Source organism: Megalops cyprinoides, chromosome 2, assembly GCF_013368585.1.
Source record: "Megalops cyprinoides isolate fMegCyp1 chromosome 2, fMegCyp1.pri, whole genome shotgun sequence".
Taxonomy (NCBI): Eukaryota; Metazoa; Chordata; class Actinopteri; order Elopiformes; family Megalopidae; genus Megalops; species Megalops cyprinoides.
In genome coordinates, this window is record NC_050584.1 from 22,582,853 (window position 1) to 22,605,000 (window position 22,148).

A 22,148-nucleotide genomic window follows, 5' to 3' on the forward strand; every position below is an offset into this window, starting at 1 on the left:
ACTTTTCCAGCGAGGTTGAACATGTGTTTAGCTAGCTAGTGAGCTCCTGTAGTTTGCTAAGTCACGTGTGAATTAGTTTTTAGCTAGTTTGGTAAAACGACTCAGCCCATGCTATAGTAATTGTTTGGTTTGTTTAAAAGTATTGTCTTATTTTCCTGTGGTGCTATCATAAAACCAACGAGGCGCACGTATAGCTAATTGCTTGCCAATCTACTTTCACTTTGCAGGCTACTCGCGGTCGTGTGGTAACGTCACAGTGGCAAGCTTAAATATGAAAGCTGTTTGCTTTTGCTTTTGCTTTTATTTTTTCAGCCACAATAACCTGCCACGGATGAGAAATGTTGTTTTGTAAAGTAAACTTTAAGGAATCCAGCACCAACAACAACGAGAACTGAAAATGCCTGCACCTGAAGCATCTGTCAATTTGGAAGTCACACAAGTCCAGTTACAAGAAGAGACTTGCAAAACGACTCAGCTTGTCAGCGGTGGAGCAACGGATATTCCAGTGAACGCGCTGCGCAAGTTGAATGGAAGCGGTGATGCGAACGGAATGAAACCAGGACTCGCCGACACCCAGCCTGAGGCTTCACCAGGCGGAAAAGAGCCTGTTGCTTTAAATGGACAAGCCGTTGTATCATCATCTTCATCAGTCAGGCCAGTTCCTCAAACACCGATGCCAAACGCCTGCAGCGCGCCTGGAATTAACTCAAAAACTCCTATTTCCATGACCTTTTCAATTTCAACAGCAAAGACCGTAACCACACCTGGCCAGGTAAATACACATGCTTTAAGCACACTGACCAATGTACCGTCTGCTGTAAGCAACCCAGTGCCTACAATAATAGTGAATACAGGACAACTTGGAACCAAGTCGCCTTTGGTGGAAGGTACTAAAGTTATCCAAGGGAGCACTACAATTTCATGTGTTAGCAGCCAGCCTGCGGTGACGGTGAGTTCTTCTGGCCAAGCTAATGTTGGGGTGAACCTGCCACTTGCATCTCAGGCCGGAGGGGGTCCGATAAACGGGATGCAAGCCCCAAAGGTGGCCAGAGTAGCCACAATTACTCAGGCACCAGGGAAAGGGACTGTCCTCGCCTTGCCAAGGGCAACAACCCCACAGCAAAACGGAGCACCACGGGCCCCCCAGACCACCACAGTGCAGCTGCCGGCAAATTTTCAGATTCCACAAGGTAAGGCAAACCTGTTTCTGCAGGCGAACTGCACGGTACTGAAGCGGCACTCCCGGGTTGACCTTTCTGCCATTCTTTTCATGTTTGGACATTATTTGTCAAAATCAGTATCAACTGTATACTTATATTTCTGTGCCAAAAATAAGTTTTGCAGAAACTGGTGTAATATGTACTGGGTTAGATTTGTGTGCAAAATTGGTAGTCTTTCCCAAAACTGTTGAGGCAGCTTGAACTCTGGAAAATCACTGCTTGTGGTAGTGTTGTGGTGTTGCAGTGCTATGCAATCAGCTTGTGGCAGTGTATGTGATTTTCTTTTTTTTTTTTTTTTAACAAGAGCAAAGCACCTGAAAAATCTATCCTGACTCAGGCCAATATCTTGTCCCTTTTTTATTTTGAAAAAGAGCGTTGTATCCTGTTTCTCTACTTTTTCTTTTTCTTTCCCTTTCTCTCCTTGTCTCTTTCCTTGTCTCTCTGTCCTTCTTTTCTCTGCTATGTGAAGGTCTAAATTCTGTTAGTTGCGATTTGCGGGAATGCATGGGTCTTGCTACAATTTGAGCTCTGGATGTGATCTGTGCACACGTCAGAGTTGCGGTCAGTTCCATTTAGATTCAGTCACTTCAGGAAATCAATTGAAATTCAGTTGAAATTCATGGAAAAATCTTCGTATAAAATTATGGGCTATTTTCACTGCAATAGTTTAATTTTGACTTATTCAGTTGACTGAATTGAAATGGGATTGCTGCCACTTCCGGTTCATCTGTGTTTCTCACCACGGTCTGAGTTCTCACGGTTGTGGTGTGTGCGTGTGTGTGCACAGGCATGGTTCTCATCAGGAGCGACAGTGGGCAGCTGATGCTGGTCTCTCAGCAGGCCTTGGCACAGGCGCAGGCCCAGGGCATCGTCCCCAGAATGGCCGCAGGTGCCAGCAACCCTGCAGTGAGAGGGCCAGCCGCTCTGCCAGCTGGGCAGGTGCGTACAGTGACAGCCCACAGCCCTCCAGCCACCACACAGTCCACACACATCTCCTTAAGGACATCACTGATTTAGAAAAAAAAGCAACATGAATATGACAATATATATTTAACTTTTAAGATTCTAAGAGATACGTTGTGCAGTAGACACTGTATTCTGGAAATGCCCTGGTTGCCGGCTCTGTCTGCGTGGAACAATGAACGATTCTAGCTGAATGGTAGATTTAACTGCTGGCACTAAAGGTAGCTGTATAATGTTTTCTGAAAATCCATCATAGGTTTACAAAGCCATTGTACTAACAAATTATTAACAGTCCAGCTGTGACACTTGCTCCTAATCTTACTATTGCTACTGATAATAACAATTGTAGTAGATTACAGAAATATTATTAATAGTCACATTAATTTTTTAAATTCATGGTAATTTATTATAATATGTCATTTATTATAATTTCAGTCAAAGTAACTGCTCTACACAGAGTAATCAGAACAATAAATGTAACATTTGTGTATATTAAGTAACAGATTTAAACTGAGGCACTGTGAATGCCTTGCAAGTTTAATGAAACATTAGTTTTGTGTTTAGAATATAATCCAGCCATAACTTTCCTACATTCATTAGTTCTGGTATTGATTCAGCTTGTATTTGTTGCAGGTTTGCTTCTCTATTTACGTGGTTTATTACACTGAGTTGAAATGTGTAGAAACTTCCACAGATATTAAAATATCTACCCAATTACTTTTTCCTCTATAGCCTACTGCAGCAGCGGTTATTCGAAATTCTGAGGCTACACCCCTAATCAGGGCACCACCTCCACCCAGCAGTGCAGCAGTGCCCTCGTTGCAAAAGGTGTCTGTTGTAAAGGTGGGGTGTAATGTTTGAACCATAGCTCCATCAGGCAGATTGAATCAAAATACCTTGCCTTAGCGTATATCAAACAGCTTGAAAAAATGTTTTGGCTCCTGATGAATTGTTGACTTGTTTGTGGGTTTTTTGTCTTCTTTCCAAGTTCTGTCTCACAGATAAGTTAGAGTATTGTATCACCTGCCCTAAACATAACTCCCTTTGATTGCAATACACTTCTCTATGCCATTGTAAAATATGATTTTGCAAACTGATTGTTTGTTCTTGAATACTAGAAAACTGTGCTACAGGTGTAGGACTAGATTTGTAATCATCAGTGAAATATTTGGTCAGTTTTGTCAATATTTCAAGTATCTTTTGAAAACATGGTGAATATTTCATTGAAGTTTGAAGATTTTTCATTTCCTGTGCTTGAATTGATTCTCGATCTGCATATTACAATGTGATGTTCTAATGTGTGACTTCCCTGTTAGGCCACAGGGGGCACTGTTTCCTCCTCACCAGCTCAGACTGTGCGTCCAACTGCACCCGCGCCGGTAGCAGCAGTTTTGATTTCGCCTGCTAAAACAGAGGGACCCAAATCCACACCTGCAACAACCATCTCTGCTGTAAGGCTGCATTTTATTGGCTAATAACATAGTCATATGATGTTTATAGTTCATTCAGTCTTCATCATAGTCCACATTTACAATGTCTCAATATGTGTTCCAGGTGTATTTTTTTAATCAACTTTTCCTGGTTTAAGGGAATAAAGCTGTTTGCTGTAGCAGGGCTAGTTGGTGGACAAAAAGTGGCTCTTCACCACTGTCATTGACATTATAGTGACACTGTCATAGATGGTCCTTATATATTCAGTAACGTATTTATATATGTTTTATACATATTTTATATTGTATATTGTTTATTTTTATTTTTATGTGTGTGTGTGTGTGTGTATATATACATATACATACATACATACATACATACATGTATTACTGGGGTCCAAAGTTATTGGGACACTCACTTTTTTTTCTGAAAACCCACAATATTTTTGCTGCATATTCCATCAGACATTGGGAAAGTCATATTTATGTCAATGTCAATTTCAGCTTCATCCTCTGTGACCATGTTCCAACCTTGTTAGGTTTATATAGGCTTCAGTATGAGTATTCAATTAGGGGGCAGGGCAACGTTCAACCAGGCCTAATTGAAGTGATGGTCATTTTTGTTCACTTGTCTGCACTCAATAAGTATGTTGGTACCTTTTAAAATTAAGTTAGTCATGGAATTGTCAGTTTGTTTGGCAAAATTAATGTCATACATATTATTAAAATGTTGGAAATAAGGGTAGTCATCAGACAATCGTGTGCCAACCACATAACGAGATGTTTTGAAAATGTTAATAGTTGCCAAAACATGTAACTGTTTTCGGCACACCATAAATTAGGTTCGAGTGATAAAACTAATAGCTACATCGACACATCCACACTTAACCACAAAATGCCCAGGTGTCCCAATAATTTTGGACCCTAGTGTATATATATATACATGTTCACATCCAATGTAGCATTTATAATAAAACTTAAACCTAAATTTGTGTCCTGTAAAGCATGATGGGTGTTGGATTAATTGCATCATACACACACTGTCAATCAAAAATGGATTTGATAAACATGATAAAATGTTTGTAGTGTTTTTTTTTTATCCTCATTCTCAAAAAGTCCTTCTTTTCTGCAGGAGGCTCTAGAAAATGGGAAGAAGTGTAAGAATTTCCTGGTGACGTTAATTAAGCTGGCCTCCAGTGGAACCTATTCTGCTGAAATGGCAAAAAATGTCAAGGAGTTGGTGAAAAGTCTTCTGGTGAGATGAATAATTTAACATTTGCTCTCATGCAGTCTGCATACAAACAATATTGTGTATGCGTACATATTTTTTTGGAATGCAGAAATGCCTTTTTCTCTTTGCTTGGTTGTGCATCATGGACCTTAAGTTAACACTTGGCATCTCACAATTGTCCTTTTATGCAGCCTTTTGTTTTGCTTTTCTGTTACATACAGGATGGAAAAATTGAACCAGAAGGGTTTACTGACCGGTTGTACACGGAACTCAAGTCTTCACCTCAGCCCTATCTTGTCCCTTTTCTGAAGGTATCTGTCCTCTCCCATTGAGCAATTCAGATGTTTTAATGTAATTAAGATTGAAAGGTAAAACAGGAGGGTTATCATGCATGCACATGTCGGTGTGAACCCACACACAGCGTGACTCAAAATTACTGTGCCATGATTTCATGCTTTTTCAGTGCAGTTCTGGACTAGTGAAATGGGGGTTGTTTTTTTTTTTTTTTCTTTTTAATTGAATCTGGGAGTTCCTAATTTCTCACTTATGCACTCTAACTTTCACCCCTTTCCACTCTTGCAGAAGAGTCTCCCTGCCGTGCGTCAACTCACCCCCAACTCGCAGCTCTTCATCCAGCAATGCACACAACCCAAGGCCCCCGGGCCTGTGGTGCTTGCTGCCAACAAGGCTGTGCAGCCCGGCCCCATCACGGCTCCGCCCCTCAAACCCGCCCAGCCACACAAGTCCACCCAGCTGGTAAGCCCCACCCTCTCAGAGAGTCCATACCCTTCTGAGGTGGAGAACAATTCAGGCCTACTTTGGTGTTCATAGTAGAACTTCCTTATTGCATCCATCAATTTGCCCCCATTTTTCAAATGTGTACCAGTTATTATACATATCAACACAGTGCCAAGAAGCTTGGATAGTTCTTTTTTTCATTTTAATATAACCAAGTTCATTTTAAAAAATATATAGTCACATTGTCATGCTGCAAGCAGTCTTTGAAATACAGATCTGCAGACAAAGTTGGCCCTTAACTGGTTGCTGTGCGTAGCCTTGGGGGTTGGCATAAATTTGCAAGGAGTGGAAATTTAATTCAGAATCTGTAGGAAGAGGTCAGATGGAATTCTCATGCAGTAATACTTTCATCTTTTCATCTTCATGGGAGAACCACACATGCTGCTGTTCTGACTGTGGATGTAATATCTAATTGATCAATCATGGTATCCAGCTGACGAGCTGTAGATGTGTATAATTTCAAGAGCTTGCATGTCAGATGAGCATCATGGCCAGTTTGTGCCAGACTTGTGTGCTGCTGTTTTTTTTTTTTTTTTTCCCAGCTTGTCCAACTGAAAGGGACTCTCTCCTGTTCAGGTCTGACTACCTATTTTTCTTTCCGAAGAAAAATTTGAATTCCTGTACACAATGCAGTTTCATTTTTGGATTTGTGAAACAATGTTTTACATAGTAATTGAATTTTTGTAATGTTGTTTTTGGAGGGATAATTCCACACTCATAGTCCCTTGGCAGAAGTGCGCTCCAGAGTAGTTCATTTTTGTTGGGTTTTCTCAGCGCTTTGTCTTAATTTCCCTCTGAAGATGAGCTGGCCCAGGGTAAGATGTAATTCATTTAAATCCACTAGTTCCCATCGATCTTCTGAAATGTACCCAGTTTTGAACCATTTTCGACACAGGGATGCACAAGAATCCCACCATTTCAGCAATTGTTTTTCATGTGTTTATAGCTGTTACAGCATTATCTGCATCTCTTTTTTTGTGTTTTAATCATTTGAATTTCATTGTCAAAATGCCATTTTTATGGATACTTTCTTTCAAGACAACCAAACTTGAGTGAAATGTGATTTTTTTTTAAATGCCAAAAATTAGGCTGGTACACTATATCAGTATTATAAATGTTTGGTGTCCCTTGCTGTCTGGCTCTGTGGAAGTAGTACCTTTGTTTTACTACTAGATGGCGAAAAGGCACTAGTAAAAGGATTCTTTTCTTCAAAGCCATTGATTGAAATGTCCCCACCAATTATATAATTTGTCATCCTTTTTATTTCTGGAAGACCTCAGTGCTCAGTGCACCCAGCTGCTCCTTCTGTGGCATGCCCAACATTCCCATCCATCGACTGTGCGTATTTGAATGTTTACCGTCGTCAAAAACGCGCTTGTGTTTCTCAGCACTTTAACAGTGTAATTAAATAAAGCACAGGAAGTGTCTAATGGTGGTCCAATGAGATGCTTTCCTTTTTTTCCCCCTCTTTTCCCCAAACTTGCTTATCATCCAGCTGCGGTTCAGAATTCTCAAAGACACAATTATGGCCAGGGGGCTGATCCTTAACGGGAACCCGGCTTCAAACCCCCTTGGAAACTTCAATGACTTTAATCTGGAGCCCTTTGAAAACTTGTACTGTGGCGTGTGGCGCTCCCTGAGGCTCCTCCAACTCTTAAGAAAGACATAATGGTGAATGTAAAGTGCTTAATTTAGAAGTCGTCTCCTCAAGCCAGGATTTTGTGAGTGACTGACTGCTATGACAAGAGTGCAACTTTAATTTGTCAGCACATTTTGTGCGTGTGTTGGGCGGGGGAGGGGGTGGCGGGGGGTGGGAGGGGGTGGGAGGGTGAGAGAGGTGAAGGACTGCATTTCATTCCACTGTACCCTCTCAGCCATGGCAAAGAGACTGCGTCAGAAACTCTCCATTTACAGCAATAGTTCGGCTGGTTCACGTTTCGTCAGTGCTGATGGAAAATTTATTTCTTCTTTATTTTTCAGGGACATGAAAATTTAAGAACTAAGGATTGATTGAAGCTTGGATATGTCATTTTGGGATGGCAGAATGTAAATATGAAGATGTTAAAATATGTGGTGTTGCAGTCATGTAGTCATGTAGTTATGTACCTGCTTCCCCCTGAACATCATCTCATGATAAGCAGTGTAGTCCACTGCCCCAACTCTGAAACTCGATTAAACATGGTCTGACTCCAGAAGCACCATCCAATCTGTGTGATCGTGCACTAATGAAACTGCCATCTGTGAGCATGCAGGCGATCGGAGTGAAACTAACACAGATTATGAGTTAGTCTGAACAGTTTTGGTAGTCTTTACTTTGTCCGTTCCTTCCAGGTGATTCAGCAGCCCAGAGGAGTGGTGATAAAACAGTCTGTAACATCAGGACAGCCTCAGATATCCCTGCCTGTCCAGAACAAGACTCTGCCGAAGCAGTTAGTGACCAACTTACAGACGACTCCATTTCCTACAGGTAAGTCTTACTCCCAGTTCACACTAGCAGGAAAACTAGGAAAAGATTATGAGCACCTCTGACTTCCTGTGACAGAAGAAAGCTACACAGATTTTGGGCTCTGGTACGAGCTATAATAGGCAGCTGACATCGTGCGAACCAATGTGCCAGGAGCTGATTGGTCGGCAGTGAGTGATGCATATTGAGTATTTTTGAAAGGCTTGTCCTAGAGCTCCCATCTATGGGGGTGTTGTGGGGTGACCATGTTCCTCTTCTTGCTAAGCGTAAGCACTTCCACTCAAAACAAACAGGATGGCCAGTGGAACAATAAAGGTTCAGCAACCCTTTTTGGCACTCGCTGCTCTATGACTCTGCATAGACCCTCAGCTCATTACTAAGGAAGGCCTTATTATTATCCTTTATTATTAATTTTTCCCTCTCGTTTTTGTGGGTGGTGGCATCAGCCATGTATTCACACTCCTGTGTAGGTGGTCAGTGTTCTCAGGTCATTATTGACAGAAATGAAAGATGAGCTCTACCCCTTCATTTGCTCCACAGTGGATGCAGTCTTTCCAGTCTGTTCTAAAGAGAATCACAGACTGCACAGACTGCAGACTCCCCCTCAGAATGTTACTTAAAGCCCAGACACCTTGGACAACTTTTTAGTTAAAAAAAAAAAAAAAAAAAGATTGACAGACGTTTTGTGATGAATCCCTCAGTTTTGGCTTAAGTGCGCAGCTGGGAGAGTGAATGGCTTGTTCCCTTCAAGAGACACGTTATTTAGAATGATTAAAGCAGTGCATTGGAAAGTATGAGTTGCTATAATATCTGGAAGCAAGCATAGTTGCCATAATGGAATGTATTTTCTATCCCAGCAGTTCACAGCATGGCTCAGTCACAATCGTGGGTTTTCTTGAATATGGGCTGTGAATGGTATTTGGAATTATTAAAAATAGATATGTATTTGTGTACATAATTTCATGTTGTATGCAGATGGAAAAAGAAGAGTACAACATGCAAAATAAAGAGGAAAACATAACTATACTCCCTGGAAGCAAGGGTGGAAATATGTATCCAAATCATTAGAGGCATGTAAGAATTTATATAAACCACACCTGCTTACAACCAGACTGCTATCCTGTACACTAGCCATACAGACTTGGGAGGTTTATGTTCATTTGCCTGTAAAAACAGCAAGGCCGTGCCATTTTACACTATTTCATCTGCCACGTTTGCTTGAATTTGTGGTTAATCTGTGAGGATTTTTTTTTTTATTCTTTTCACAACTCCTGCCTGTATATTAATTAGGTAGCAGATCCTCCCACTCAAGCATGCTTCTGTCTAAATTTCATGTCAAATGTCAGCTAGTTTTTGCGCCTTTATTCTGTTTTATGTTTATTTATTTTTCATGAAATAGTTGAAAAATCACGCTTTGTATTATAGCCCATGCTGCAGTGTAACAAAAAAAAACTAAATAAAATATGCAGGGTCTTAAACACATCACAGAATGCAAAAAAGATAAAAGGTCTTGATATCGTGCTGGCAAGCACAGCGCTACGATTATAAGAAACTTAAAATAAGATTACAAAACTTTTCGAAATAATATTGCAGAACTTTCAAAGTGTCACTTGGTAATCCTCTTTGAAACAAAGTTATCTGAACCGGCTCGTTATCAGATGAAGAGAAATTCCTTTTTTTTTTTTTTTTTGTTGTGATCAGCTTGTGCGTTTCATTATTAGAAGCGCTTGAGGGGGAGTTCCATGTTGCCTATCACTGGGCGCGATCTGCCGCGGGACAAAGCGCATTTCTCAAATCGCTTCATGCATCTCGTCATTAATGCATAAAATAATGGCCCTCGTGGAGGTCATCTGTGGAGGGAAAAGACCGGGGGACATGCTCTCTGCAAGCAAATATGTATTGATGCTCCAGGCTGTAGACTGAGAGTATTATTGTGTACTCTGGGGTCACTCTCGCATACGCATGCAGACCTCCCGAGGGCTCGTTTTTTTTCTCTCCGCCGCAATCGGAGGAATAATGATGAAGTTGCAGCAGATGAATTTATTAGATCGCACACGGCAAGCAGGTACATCGCTGCGGCTGCCCACAGCCGCGCACAAGCGATGCGTTGCGGAGTCCTCGGCCGCCAATAACGGGGAAACGCGGCGTCTTGGACTACTGACGCCTCGGTAAAGTCTTGGTTGAGATTCTGTGACAGCCAAATGGCAGGCGGGTCATCTAAAGTGCCTTTGTTCCAAGACGTGATTTGTTTTAATATAAATTTCTTCGCCCACCCACCTTCGCTCCTCAGTTTTTTTAATCATTTGGCCTAAACCTTATAATTCTTCATAGCTAAAGACTTTGTAATAATGTGTGTTCTTAAATGTGCTGTCAAATAGTCTTAATGCCGTAATAAGAGGGTGTTGCAGTTGCCCTTCCCAAAACCGAAGGAGTAAACACTTGTTTCAAATGACCGTGTGCTACTCCTGGCCTAAAGCTTTCTGCAGTACCTTTTCTGATTCTATTAACGTGGTCCCCTGTCTTGGAGAATTTTTGCCTGCTCTTTTTTTCCTCTTGCTCATTCCACCTTGACTCTGCAAACAAATTAATCCTATTTTAATGTTTTACCCACAGGAGCTATTATAAAGCAATCCCCTCTTCAGGTGTCTAAAATTATAAGCACACAACCATCTCTGGTCCCGAAAAATGGCTTCAAGGACAGCACACCTGGTTCTTTCAGGTAATAACACAGATGTGTCTTCTCCTTCAGTAAATAACAAATAGGCTACACAGACGTGATGCTGAACATTGTTGTTTTTAGACTAGTTTTCTCAACAGCTCAGTTGAGCATTGCAGCAGTGCATAGTTCTGCATGGTTGAGGTCATTTAGACACCATTTGTTACCTCCCATTTCATTCATTCCAGGAAAAAATTGCTGTGGATGTTGCCAGTGGTAACATCCAAATTGTGCCCAAGCCATGTTTCTTTTGTGTGTTATTGTGTGGTATTTTTCCAAAAATTGTGAGAAAGCGAAAACGCAGTAATCCTATTGCGGACAGGGTGTTACAGACAAGGTGTCAGACCCCCTTACATGTTTCTGAAAGGGTTGTGTGCTCCCTTACAGGGAGGAGGATGACATCAACGACGTGGCCTCCATGGCCGGGGTGAACCTGAGCGAAGAAAGCGCCCGCATCCTGGCGACCGGCTCCGAGCTGGTGGGGTCGGTTGTGAGGTCGTGTCGAGACGATCCCTTCATCCCAGTGGCTGTGCTGCAGAAACGCCTCATGGAAATCGGTAACCGTTTATACCACCCCCACCCGCCCCGCCCAGCACGTGCCTCGCTGAAACTGCTTACACTGCCCATTTGCCGTATTGACTGCCCTTCTTTTTTTCAGGAAGCTGGAGCACAATGTGACCCTTAGATGTTGAGCACTATTGATCATGCTATGGCTAATTAACACTTCTGGGGTCAGGGAGCGGAAGGGAGGGGAGGGGAGGGGAGGGATTGGGGGGGTGCGAGGCTGGGGAGCGGCATAGTCAAGTGATGTTACCAAGATCCCACTTTAAAATACATGTATAGTTATCCTGATAAATGCTGGTTATATGCCTTTGAAATCATCTCTTGATTAGTATTCTGAACATAAGCAAAATGGTGGTGACACTGGGATGAGGATAGTGAGCATGTTGCACAGCTTTAAAAAGCGTGTGTGTTTATATAAATAGGACTCCCAGATTGAAGAGTACGTACCACCATTTCATGAAAACATGTCTGAAATGAAGTAGATTCTCATCTGTGGTTTAGCTGGTACGAGAGAAAGAACCCTAAACTGAAATTCTGCTTGTAGGGTGAATATCTGATTCTCGACTTAACAAGTAGCCAGAGGACAGTGATAATTTGCATTGACAAGGACATAAAAAGGACTTTGTTGGTGCTGATGGTTGCTCTTTCTGACAGTAGCTGGCTTCTCAAAGGCATCCCTCTGTTCAAACACACTTTCTCCAATTTATTTATTTTCTCTATTTCTCCGGTTTTTTTTTGGGGGGGTGCAGAGGGGCAAAGTGGGGTCTTTTAGGGAGATTGACAGGAGTGTGTATTTTCAGTGATTGATTATGTTTCAAACGGGAGGTGAACATTTCTTGTGAATTTCTTAAGTTGCATCATCTTTTCTCCGGCATACCCTTGTCTTTGTGCAAAAGCCACTGTGTCACTCTTTGAAGTGTTCCAATTTTCAGTGTTGCTTCCACCCCCCTAGATTAGGTAGGTTAAAGTATGTAGACAACCGCACTGAGTATGGACAAAGTCGATGTGTTCCTTTTTTGTATTTCATCAGAAAATAGCCCCTCTGTGTTGGGTGTGTGAAGGACTGACTGCATTTGGAGCCTTTGTAGAGAAAGTATACTTTCGCGCAGCATTGGTAGGCCTGCTCTTTAATTCCTTGTTCAGTTTTCACTCAGAGTGGCATACCTTTAGAGGTAAGCTAGGGATCATGTTGGTTTTGTGGGGTCAATCTTTGCATTACATTACATTCATTTAGCAGACACTTATCTAGAGCAACTCCCAACTCAAAAAAATCTTTTCCTTATCTTCTCTTATGGAAGCTGTAATGCAGGAGTGGTACGGGTGTCACATTCTAATAAACCGCTTCTCTGAAGTGGCCCAGACCTGGTGTTATAAACACCCCCACCCTCTTTCAGTTTTTGTTCATTCCACCTTTATTTCCATTGTTCTGAATTTCTCCATGAATGTAATACATGTAAACAGTATTACATGCAGTAGCTTGTGTGATACAATTTGCGGCACATTGACTGAATGGAAGAATAATTTATTTCAAAGAGTATAGAGCCCTGTGCCACAAGTGCTGGTCACAACATAGCATTCCAGTAAATTAATTCTGGAATGGTTTGTGGACTCTTGCCGCAACTCAGTGGGTGCTCTGTGGGCCTATTAACCATGAATGTATTGTTTTGTGTGTGCACGTGGGTGTGGATGTGCTTTTTATTTCATTAAGCTGTGCCTCCACCACAGACTGATGTTGCTTATCTGCTTGTATCGCAGCTGAGAGACTGAATTTTCTGACTTATATCAATCCTTCTGCTATGTTTCTAGCCAGTCGTTTGTCTATTGCAATGGCTGTGCCAGGATGTGTGGTAGGATGTAGTGGCAGGCTCCAAACACAGATGTCCAGCAGGTGGCACTGTTGAATAAAAGCAGTCAATCGGCGTTCAGATTTGTGCCTTGCTTTATCTCACTTTAGAAAAAGGGGTGACAGTGTATGTCTGGTTAACAAAGTAGTGGAGAAGTAGAAAACATGTGGTCCCTTGACACTTTTTTTTCTTTACCTTGTTGTTTCTCTTTTAAATTGAAGATGTACCAGCTTCAGTCTCGGAACCTCTGTTCTTGGATGAAGATTGACTCCTCTTAGAAAGTGGTTTGTTTTAAAGAAAAAATAAGAAGAAAAGTTAAGATGCCTCGAGTGTTCTCAAGAGCTGGTTTACATGTCAAAGACGCCCGAGCTGTGAAGGGCAGCTTCACTCGCTAGACATTGTTTGTAGACAGGCACCCACTTCGGTCTGCACAGTGTCTGTGCCTTTAGAATTGGTGCGCTTTCCGTTTGTAAAGCCACTTACCACCCGTCTTTGTTGAATGCAGAATGCAAGCAGATATTTAATTGCATCTTTATGATACGGAATTCAAAATCAAATGCTGAATATGTAAAAGAAAAAATGCCAAATCATCTGTTGCATGTATTCTAGAAGCTGGACCTGTTTATCAGATACAAGGGTTTTAAAGAATGTTTTTTACATGTACATAACTGGGATGAGATTAAATAACCAAACTGTGTTTATTTTTTTTTTCTCTCTCTCTCTCTCTCTCTCTCTCTCTCTCTCTCTCTCTCTCTCTTTTTTTTGGTCACAGTCATTGTGTAACCGCAGACAGAGGTGCTGGTTTAAGGTTACATTTATAAGTAACCTGATGGGGGTTTTGTCTAGCATAATAATAAACGGTACACTCCCTTGAATATAATAGGAGACATTTTCCAAAAAGCAAAGGGGAGGGGAGCGGAATAAGTAAACCGTTGGGTGCTCTGGGGCATGAAATAATGGCCCCCGAGCCACTGGCCTCTTGGGACCTGGGAAGGAGCACTCGCCGTCCCCAGACATCACATAACATTACAGGATGATGTTACATGTAAATGTCAGCACATAAGGAGAAACCATTGGTCCATAGGATAATTTGATTGGCCGCAGGCGCTGCGATCTTTGTATTCCCACGACTCCTATTTTCCGCCCCCACCCTCCTTATTGTTTTTTAAAAAAATATTTCCATTATTCATGGTTGCAGTTTTTTTTTTCTCCCTCGGTGTTCTTGGTGTACAGTCATGCACTTCCATTTATGAATCTACAGTACCTGCTTAGAATAATCCACTCCTACCCTGATGCTTTCTTGTACGCAGATATTCTTGGTACAAGACCTAGACCCCCCCCGGTCACCCAGATCACTATTCAGAAAGTGAATAGGGTGGTGTGTCATGTAAGGCCTAGCCGGAACCTTCTCTCTCACCAGTACAATGACATTTGTTCTCAGAGGCTTGATAAGTCTAGTCTTTATAGCTGGTCTAGGCACATATTGGCAGGAGAAACAGACGGAGCACATTGAAGCTGCAGACATGAGCGAATGGAACCGTTACAATGCTGTCTTATTGTGTAATTCTATTTGCGTTTGAGTTGCTTCAAATTATTTGAGTGGTTTAAGGTCAAAAGCACCCTGCAGGCGTAAAGCCTCTCGGAACGCTTCATTAAATGTGTGCCCTTCAAAATGAGACGGTTTACTGTCCATGAGATCAACTTCAGTGCTGAACCCTCCCTTTTGCCACCATCAGAGCTGGTTCACAAAATGCATCTCTCTGCCGTGCCATTCTTCCCTCAAAAGCCTAGCTACCCCTGTTGAGGTACCAGGTATGGAAGAGTGTGTGTGTGTGTGTGTGTGTGTGTGTGGGTGTGTGTGTGTGTGCGCGCGCACACCTGGCTGCCTGTGTGCAGGGAGGATGTGCGTTCTGCCCTGTGGGTGGTTTCCTGTCGCCATGGGGGGAGAAATGACACAGGACTGTTCAGTCTTTTTTTTCCCCCCACCGCTCTGCTGGAGAGGTAATAAAGCAGAACCTCTTTGTTGTTGCTGTGGATGTGAGCTGTGTCTCCCGGCCTGACGCGGCCCAGAGCCACCGCTGCCTCCCAGGCAGATGACTGCAGATACTCCCACCCCCCCGCCTCCCCCCACCCCTACCCTCCCCCTCCTGCTCCCGCTCCGACACGCCCGAGGCGGGACAGTGCCGCTGCAGTGGAAGGGCTCCGCTCCCAGGTGGCGTTGTGGCTCACAAGCCAACCCGCCCTCTTGTTCCTGCCTCTGCTAAAGAGAAGTGGAATGAACTGGTCGTGTGTGTGTGTGTGTGGGTGTGGGTGTGTCTGAAATGGTAAAAGTTTTGTCGAAGTTATGAGGATGTAAATAAGTTCAGCTTGTCTAGTAAAAGTAACATGTACTCTGCTTGGCCACTTTGTCCGTCTTGGTAAGACCGAAACAGTGCCTGCCCATTGGTGTTTGCCGACTTGATTAGACGCAGAGATCTTGGATCTTTTGTGTTCAGTTTACTCTGGATGGAGTACAGTTTTAAATTTGTGTCATTCTGTGGGTCTGTTTACACTGAGTTTGTTTTGTGTGTTTCTGTTTAGTGCTGTATGACTCATTTTGAGAGTAGAGGAAAATTAGTCAGTTGATGTGACTTTAATTGCAGTGTGTTGCAAGTAATGATGTACCCCCTCGTTTAAGTTGGCCAGTTTCATTGATCCAACCCTTTGTTCTGCCTGACCTTTAAATATTTGCTCTGAATGGGACTGTGGACACACATTGGCATCTGTACCTGAGCTCCCATTAACTGGGCACCATACCTTTGAGTGTAGCCCTCTGCAACACTTAAAATGAAGCCTGGCGTTTATTAGCAGAATTTGTCTTGGGTTTATCGAAAATGAATCCCAGTATAAGGAACGTGGTTTAATGATTTAAGATTTTATTATTTAGCTTATCAATGCTGTGAGTTGTCAAATACAGGGGACATTTCCTGATATCATTCAAGTTGCCAGCAGCACAGCTGGTCAGTGTCCGAGTAACATTTATTCCCAGGATAATGTCATGTCCTGACATGGATCAGTTTCTGGTTTTTGTTTTTATTATTATTTTACAGATTGATATATACGGCTCATTTCTTTGACAATAAATAAGCACATTAATGCAGGAGAATGCTTGATTTAACCGTGCTTTGCTGTAGATGGGGGAGAATGTGCTGACATAAAAGCATCATGCTAGACATCTTGTGCATTTTTGTTTTTTTTTTTAAACATGTGATCTTGAGTCCCCCCACCCCACCCCCCCTTCCCTCCAACTATAGGTTTGGGGCTTTTGCCCTCATTGGAATACCCAACACGTTGGCGTGTACGGACATGCCTTTTATTGTCTCCTGGGCACATAAGCTCGTTATTAGAGACCCAGGCTTGGGTAGTGCTGAAATTATTATGATATGTCCTTCTAAAACAAGGGGGGGGGGGGCTGGCTTCCTCCAAAGCGTGATTGCATCTTTTTTTGCAGATTACGGTGAAACGGAGCGGAGGAAAGAAAATCCAAACACTTTGATCAGTGGCGTCAACAATTTCAATGTTCTTGTTAAGCAATATGCAAATGCCGGTGATATTGAATAAACTTGCCAATGTGGCAGGAATCCATTATGCTTGTGATGATCAAAATAAAAAAGGGGGATAAAGAGCCGGAGGGCACCCAGAGTCACACAGAGGAGGATTTCTACAAAGATCCATTCTGGAAAGTAGGGAGGGGGGAAATAAGAGACGGGTTGGCCTGGAAGGAACTCTATCTAAATCAGTGAGGAGTAGGGGGTGGGGGGTGGGGGGGAAAGGAGAGAAAAAAAAATCTTGGTGAAACATGTAATTAAAAAGCCGTTGTGGTTGTAACGAAATGTCACTTTAATGAGCAAACAGTGATTAGGAAGAAAAACAACACCTGGAACAGAAGAGAGAGAGTTATCTAGCCTGTGGACATCTGTACATTATGGAAGTTGTGTTGTGGTAAGGAAATTAATTATATAACCAAAATGCAAATTGGAATAAGAGGTAAATGTAATGCTTTTTTGTGCTACTGTTTGAGTGCAGCGAATGCAGCTACCAGTGTGAACAGAAGCATTCATTTGCTAATGGTGCAAGTCATTTGTTCACAGATTGTAACAACATGAAGTTACTCATAGGAAACAGGTTTGATATCAAAATACTTCAGTGGCTCTATCCCTATGCATTCTGTCTGATGCAACACGTTCTACTTTACGCTCCCTCAATACCTTTTTGAAATTCCAAATTGGAATCTTGTGGATCTGAAGCTAATATTAACAGTTACAGCCCAGTAAAACTGTCGACTCAACACTCTTCTGAGTCAAGGCATATTTCCTGTTAAGGTTCTCCTGATCCTGAGCCTTCAATAGTTTTTTTCCCCCCTGAGGTAGGCAACATGCGTGCAGAATAACTTGCTATGCTGTCAGTCTTTAATTTATGTTTTGTGTAGTTGTGCTCCTGTCTCCATTTTCCTGGACAAAGAGGCATCGTAGCCTTGTAAGTTAGGATTAAGTGTAGTACTTTTTTCTGCTGTTGCAGTTTGTGCAGTCTGGTGTAAGGGTTAAAAGGCATTGTTTGTCAGATGCTGGAACGGTTTTGGTTTGATCGGACTAATGTGTGCATTGTTTTTGGCTGAAATCAGTGTGAATTGAACCCAAGTTTCCAAAATGTGCAGATTTGAGTACTGCACATAATTAGACTGGCTAGCTTTTTCTGATTGGAAATGGCAAGCAACAGTGGCGTTGCTTCAGAAAAGGTACTGGTATAGACAGTGTAGTAGTCATTAGCTATGGCCCCCGTGAAACGTATGGGTGAATGAATCTGACAAAATATTGGATCCAAAACCTCTAGTGGCCCAGAAATTAACCTCCAAGGGAATTTAGAAAAAAAAAAAAATCATAGGCTTGGCTTAATTGACATTTCACTTAGTAAATTTGACTTTCAGTGCATGTATCATCTCACTTCTATAATGGGCACAATCTTTGGGATGTTATATAATTGGGTATTGGCCCATGTAAAATGTCCAGATCTGACAGTTTAAGGTTGCAGCTTCAAGTGTAGATGAGGCCTGTTTTTTTTTTTTTTTTTTTTTAGGTTTAGATGTTATGATGGGACACATGTAACACTGTAAAGGTCACGCTGTTTTAATGAGGCATGCAACCTGTCCCGTTTTAAGAAGTTCCCGGAACTCATGCCGCGGCTAGCGAGTTGCCTGGTCTCTTGTCTGTTTGCCCACGGTTTGATTGGCCTCATTAGCAGACACTCAGTGGTCTCTTCTCCAGTGGATTTAACTGTGGAAACCTGGCTGTGGAGCGGCTTCAGAAAGGGGGGACCCTGCCAGCTTCTCAGGGCATGAAGTTTAGGGATTTCCCTCTCTCTGTGTCTGGGGTGGGAGAGATGGGCAGTAGTGTTTTGGTGTAGCTAGAGCAATACTCAGTGCCTCCCGCTCTGTGATTCTGCAGCAGGTACACACTTTATGATGAATGGGCCTGTCAGCGTTACACATGTTTCCTGGCAGCTTTGACACGAGGCCTTACCGTGCTGGAACCCCAAATCGGCTTTGGATTGCCTGAACATGCTGGGCGCCTCACAACGACCATTCTTAAAGAGCCCGGCCGAATGCCTCTGCTAGGGTTTTGGAGTGCCAAGAAGAACAGTAAATGTTGGGAGATACACGGTACTGGGCAAGTCCTGCTCTCCTGTTCTTTCATCGCTATGGCAACTTGGCCTTCTCCATATGGGGCACTACACCACATATCTGCCTGCCATGGTGACAAGGACCAGGGGTCACCTCTGTTGGCCTGCCAGGTTTCTGACCCATTTGTTTCTGCGTAGCCAGAGTACACAGTTAGTCAAACCATACTCTTCCCTCAAAGCCTGTCTCTGGCTTCACAAAGGAGCCCTGCAACATCAGTAGAAGTGATGGATGGTAATGGTGACATGGAAGGAGGTCGTTGGCTTTAGCTGGAAGAGAGGCATGAGTCATTGAGAGCCCAAATCCCAAGTAGCAGACAGCACCGCTTTCTCTGTGGAATGTGCACTGTGGAACATGTAGTTTAACTGGTAGGGGTTCTTGGATTGTTTGTGGTAGCAAAATTGTGGGAGAACTTGTTTTCTCTGAACATACATTTCAGCCCAGTGTCTGTGTAATGGGGAAAATGTAGTAATCTTGGCCTCATTCACAGATGGCCACATTTGTTCAAATGCATGTGGCCAAGTGGAGCGAGGGTACTACACAGAACAGGTTACCCTCTCATTTCAGATGACCCGAGAGAGCTGTGTTAACACGAGTCAACCTTGATCCACTAACGTGCATCACCTCAGATCCAGTCACATCTCTGTGATCCGATTGGCTAGTGCACAGTGTCTTTGTTTTCCAGTAAGAGGACCGGAAGGCCTGCTGGTTCTCCTACCAGCGCTGCAGCCCCAGAGCACCAGAAAGAGGCCCCATCCGCCTCAGCCCCACCCCTCCCAGCCAGCCTCGCTACGAGGCAGCGCCATGCTTGATGACTTTTCGTGATGGAGAAATTGGCCATAAATATCAGAAATGTGTAAAAATTAAGATGGTGCCCCTCGGGGATAATTTAAACCCACTGTTTGAACCTCCTAAATTCCACGTTATATGCAAGCTTGACATTTTAATTTGATTCTGTGTCTCCATGCTCATCAGCCGTGTCACTTGAACCATTATTTCACATGAAGAGTGTGTCCAGTTCACAGTGAGGTTTGTCTCCCACACAACGGAACTGTGGGCTCTGAAGTTTTGGGAATACCCGTCTTTGTTTCATCGTTGTGTTGTGAACTGTACCTGAATCAAATTGTATGGAAAGCAAGCTGTTCACTGCATGAAGTTGTTGTGAGTTTTGATTGACTTGTGACTGGAGTGTGAACCAGTGCAGGATCAGTAGGAAGGATGTCTTCAATGAAAGGAAGTTGTGTGACTCTGAGGAAGATGTAAATAACAGAAAGTATTGTCTGTTATTTTTTGGTAAGGAACTGCAGTAGCTTTGCTTTCTGCAGTGGTATGTTTTTGATTTAGAACACTCTGGGAGTGGGAAGATCATGCTTGCAATTTAGTATTATTGCTTGTGTGAAACTTTTGTATAGATATATAAAATACTGTCATTGTGTGCCCAGAAAAAAACTCCCCCAAAAGGCTGTTCTCTCTGAGCTGTAAACCTTTTCAAATGCTTGCAGTGAATGGCCTCGCTGTAGCCTTGTCATATTTCTGCTGCTTTCCCTCCATCTTACACATTGAATAATCCTGATTTTTGGTTATAATTTAAGTTGCTTTTTTGCCATTCTCCAAGTCAGTCCTGTTGTCTTTGTCCTATAAATGACCTTGCAAAGAGAATGGTTCCTCTGGGCTAAATGAAGCAGTGTCTATATTTTCAGATGCTACGGGCAAGGTTTTATTGATGAAATGTCTGAGATCTTTGAAGTTGTGTCTTTTATGAGAAAAAAATTCTAATTTCCTTACCTTTGCTCATTAATGTGTATGACTTCCAGGTAATTATTTCGTTTATGTGGCACCTCTAAAACGCGTAATGGATTTTCAATGCTCTTTGCAGGTAGGAGACGCGGCATCACGGACGTCAGTTCGGATGCCGTCAATCTTGTTTCTCACGCCACACAGGAGCGCTTGAGGGAGCTGGTGGAAAAGCTGACCGTGGTCGCCCGGCATCGTAAGATTTCTTACAAGGTGGAGCCTCTTTCTCTTACACTAATGCAACCCTGTTGAGGGAAACGATGCCATTATTCTGCAGCTATTCAAAGTGGGAAGTGCATGCGAAAGAATGAGGCTCAGTATTGCATGTCCATATGGTTACAAACAACTAAATTATCTAGTCATTTTTTTACTGTCCGTTGTCCGTACATACTGTATGTGCACCGCTGTCAACATCGATAATGCTGCAGATTGATAAAGCATTCCAGATTTGATTTATACTTCATTCTGACATCTTTATAGCAATGCACCTTAAAATAATCAAAGCTCCATTATATAAATATATGAGAGTAAAAGTCTGTATGGCCCTCAAACTGAAACCCAAGCCTGACCTGGGCACTTTAATATCTGAACCAAACCCATCTTGAACCTCATGTGAAAATGCTACTACTTACCAAACCATCTGTTGGTAATAATGAAATCAACTCAACATTCAGCAGGTCAAATCACATTCAGCAGCTCAGATATGTTATTTTGCAGAAACCTCACCTTTTTGGTAAAATACAGTGCATTTTGTGAATGAAGGTCCTTAGAAAAAATTAAATGAACCATACTAAACAGTATGTAACGTTCAAATTAACACACATTTTCAGTCTGTTGTTGGGAAAACTGCACAATATGGTGAATAGTCTTTACAAGTAAACAAATAAAAATTTCATAAATTCATCTGAACAGTTTAACAAAAGGAACTGTCCATTCAATTTGTATAACAATACAGGGTTTTTGATTTTTCCTTTAGCTGATTTTCATTGTGTACATTCTTACAAAACATTACGCAGGTACACAGCTGGATGTTTATGAAGGCAGTAGATGTCAGCTTGCTGAAGAGTACAATAGTGGTCTCCAGCCAGGGCTTCTTACAAATAGTTCTTAATACTGCTGTTCACTTTTTTTTTTTTTTTTATTTCAATCAATCTTCATTATGAGTGGAATTAAATAAGGCATGTTACTCTGAAGTGTATGACACTTCCTACAGAACATCTAACAATACGAAACAAAACTGTTGCCCCTGTACTGCAAGTTAAGGGTGCTTCAGTGGCTGTAATGCTGGTTATTTTTCTGTGACACTCATGTCTGACTGCTTTGTCTGTGTCTCTCAACCCTTGAAACTGTTCAGGACAATTCTGGGTACACACAGACTGGTGACACTCGGTCACAGCTCAAGTTTCTGGAG

General features: G+C 42.4%; 1 protein-coding gene across 1 annotated transcript in view; it reads left to right on the forward strand.

The window, feature by feature from the left end:
* The first annotated feature begins 724 nt into the window (after positions 1 to 724).
* Positions 725 to 22,148, forward strand: part of taf4b (TAF4B RNA polymerase II, TATA box binding protein (TBP)-associated factor) — a 36,694-nt gene continuing 15,270 nt past the window's right edge. Inside the window, exons 1-13 of the mRNA XM_036518238.1 lie at positions 725 to 953; positions 1,035 to 1,190; positions 2,008 to 2,159; positions 2,916 to 3,026; positions 3,500 to 3,562; positions 4,746 to 4,868; positions 5,066 to 5,155; positions 5,427 to 5,600; positions 7,974 to 8,109; positions 10,720 to 10,825; positions 11,210 to 11,379; positions 20,820 to 20,950; positions 22,092 to 22,148. The exon at positions 22,092 to 22,148 is cut by the window's right edge and continues 69 nt beyond it. Coding sequence (XP_036374131.1) covers positions 725 to 953; positions 1,035 to 1,190; positions 2,008 to 2,159; positions 2,916 to 3,026; positions 3,500 to 3,562; positions 4,746 to 4,868; positions 5,066 to 5,155; positions 5,427 to 5,600; positions 7,974 to 8,109; positions 10,720 to 10,825; positions 11,210 to 11,379; positions 20,820 to 20,950; positions 22,092 to 22,148 — 1,698 coding nt within the window. The remainder of the gene's footprint in view (positions 954 to 1,034; positions 1,191 to 2,007; positions 2,160 to 2,915; positions 3,027 to 3,499; positions 3,563 to 4,745; positions 4,869 to 5,065; positions 5,156 to 5,426; positions 5,601 to 7,973; positions 8,110 to 10,719; positions 10,826 to 11,209; positions 11,380 to 20,819; positions 20,951 to 22,091) is intronic.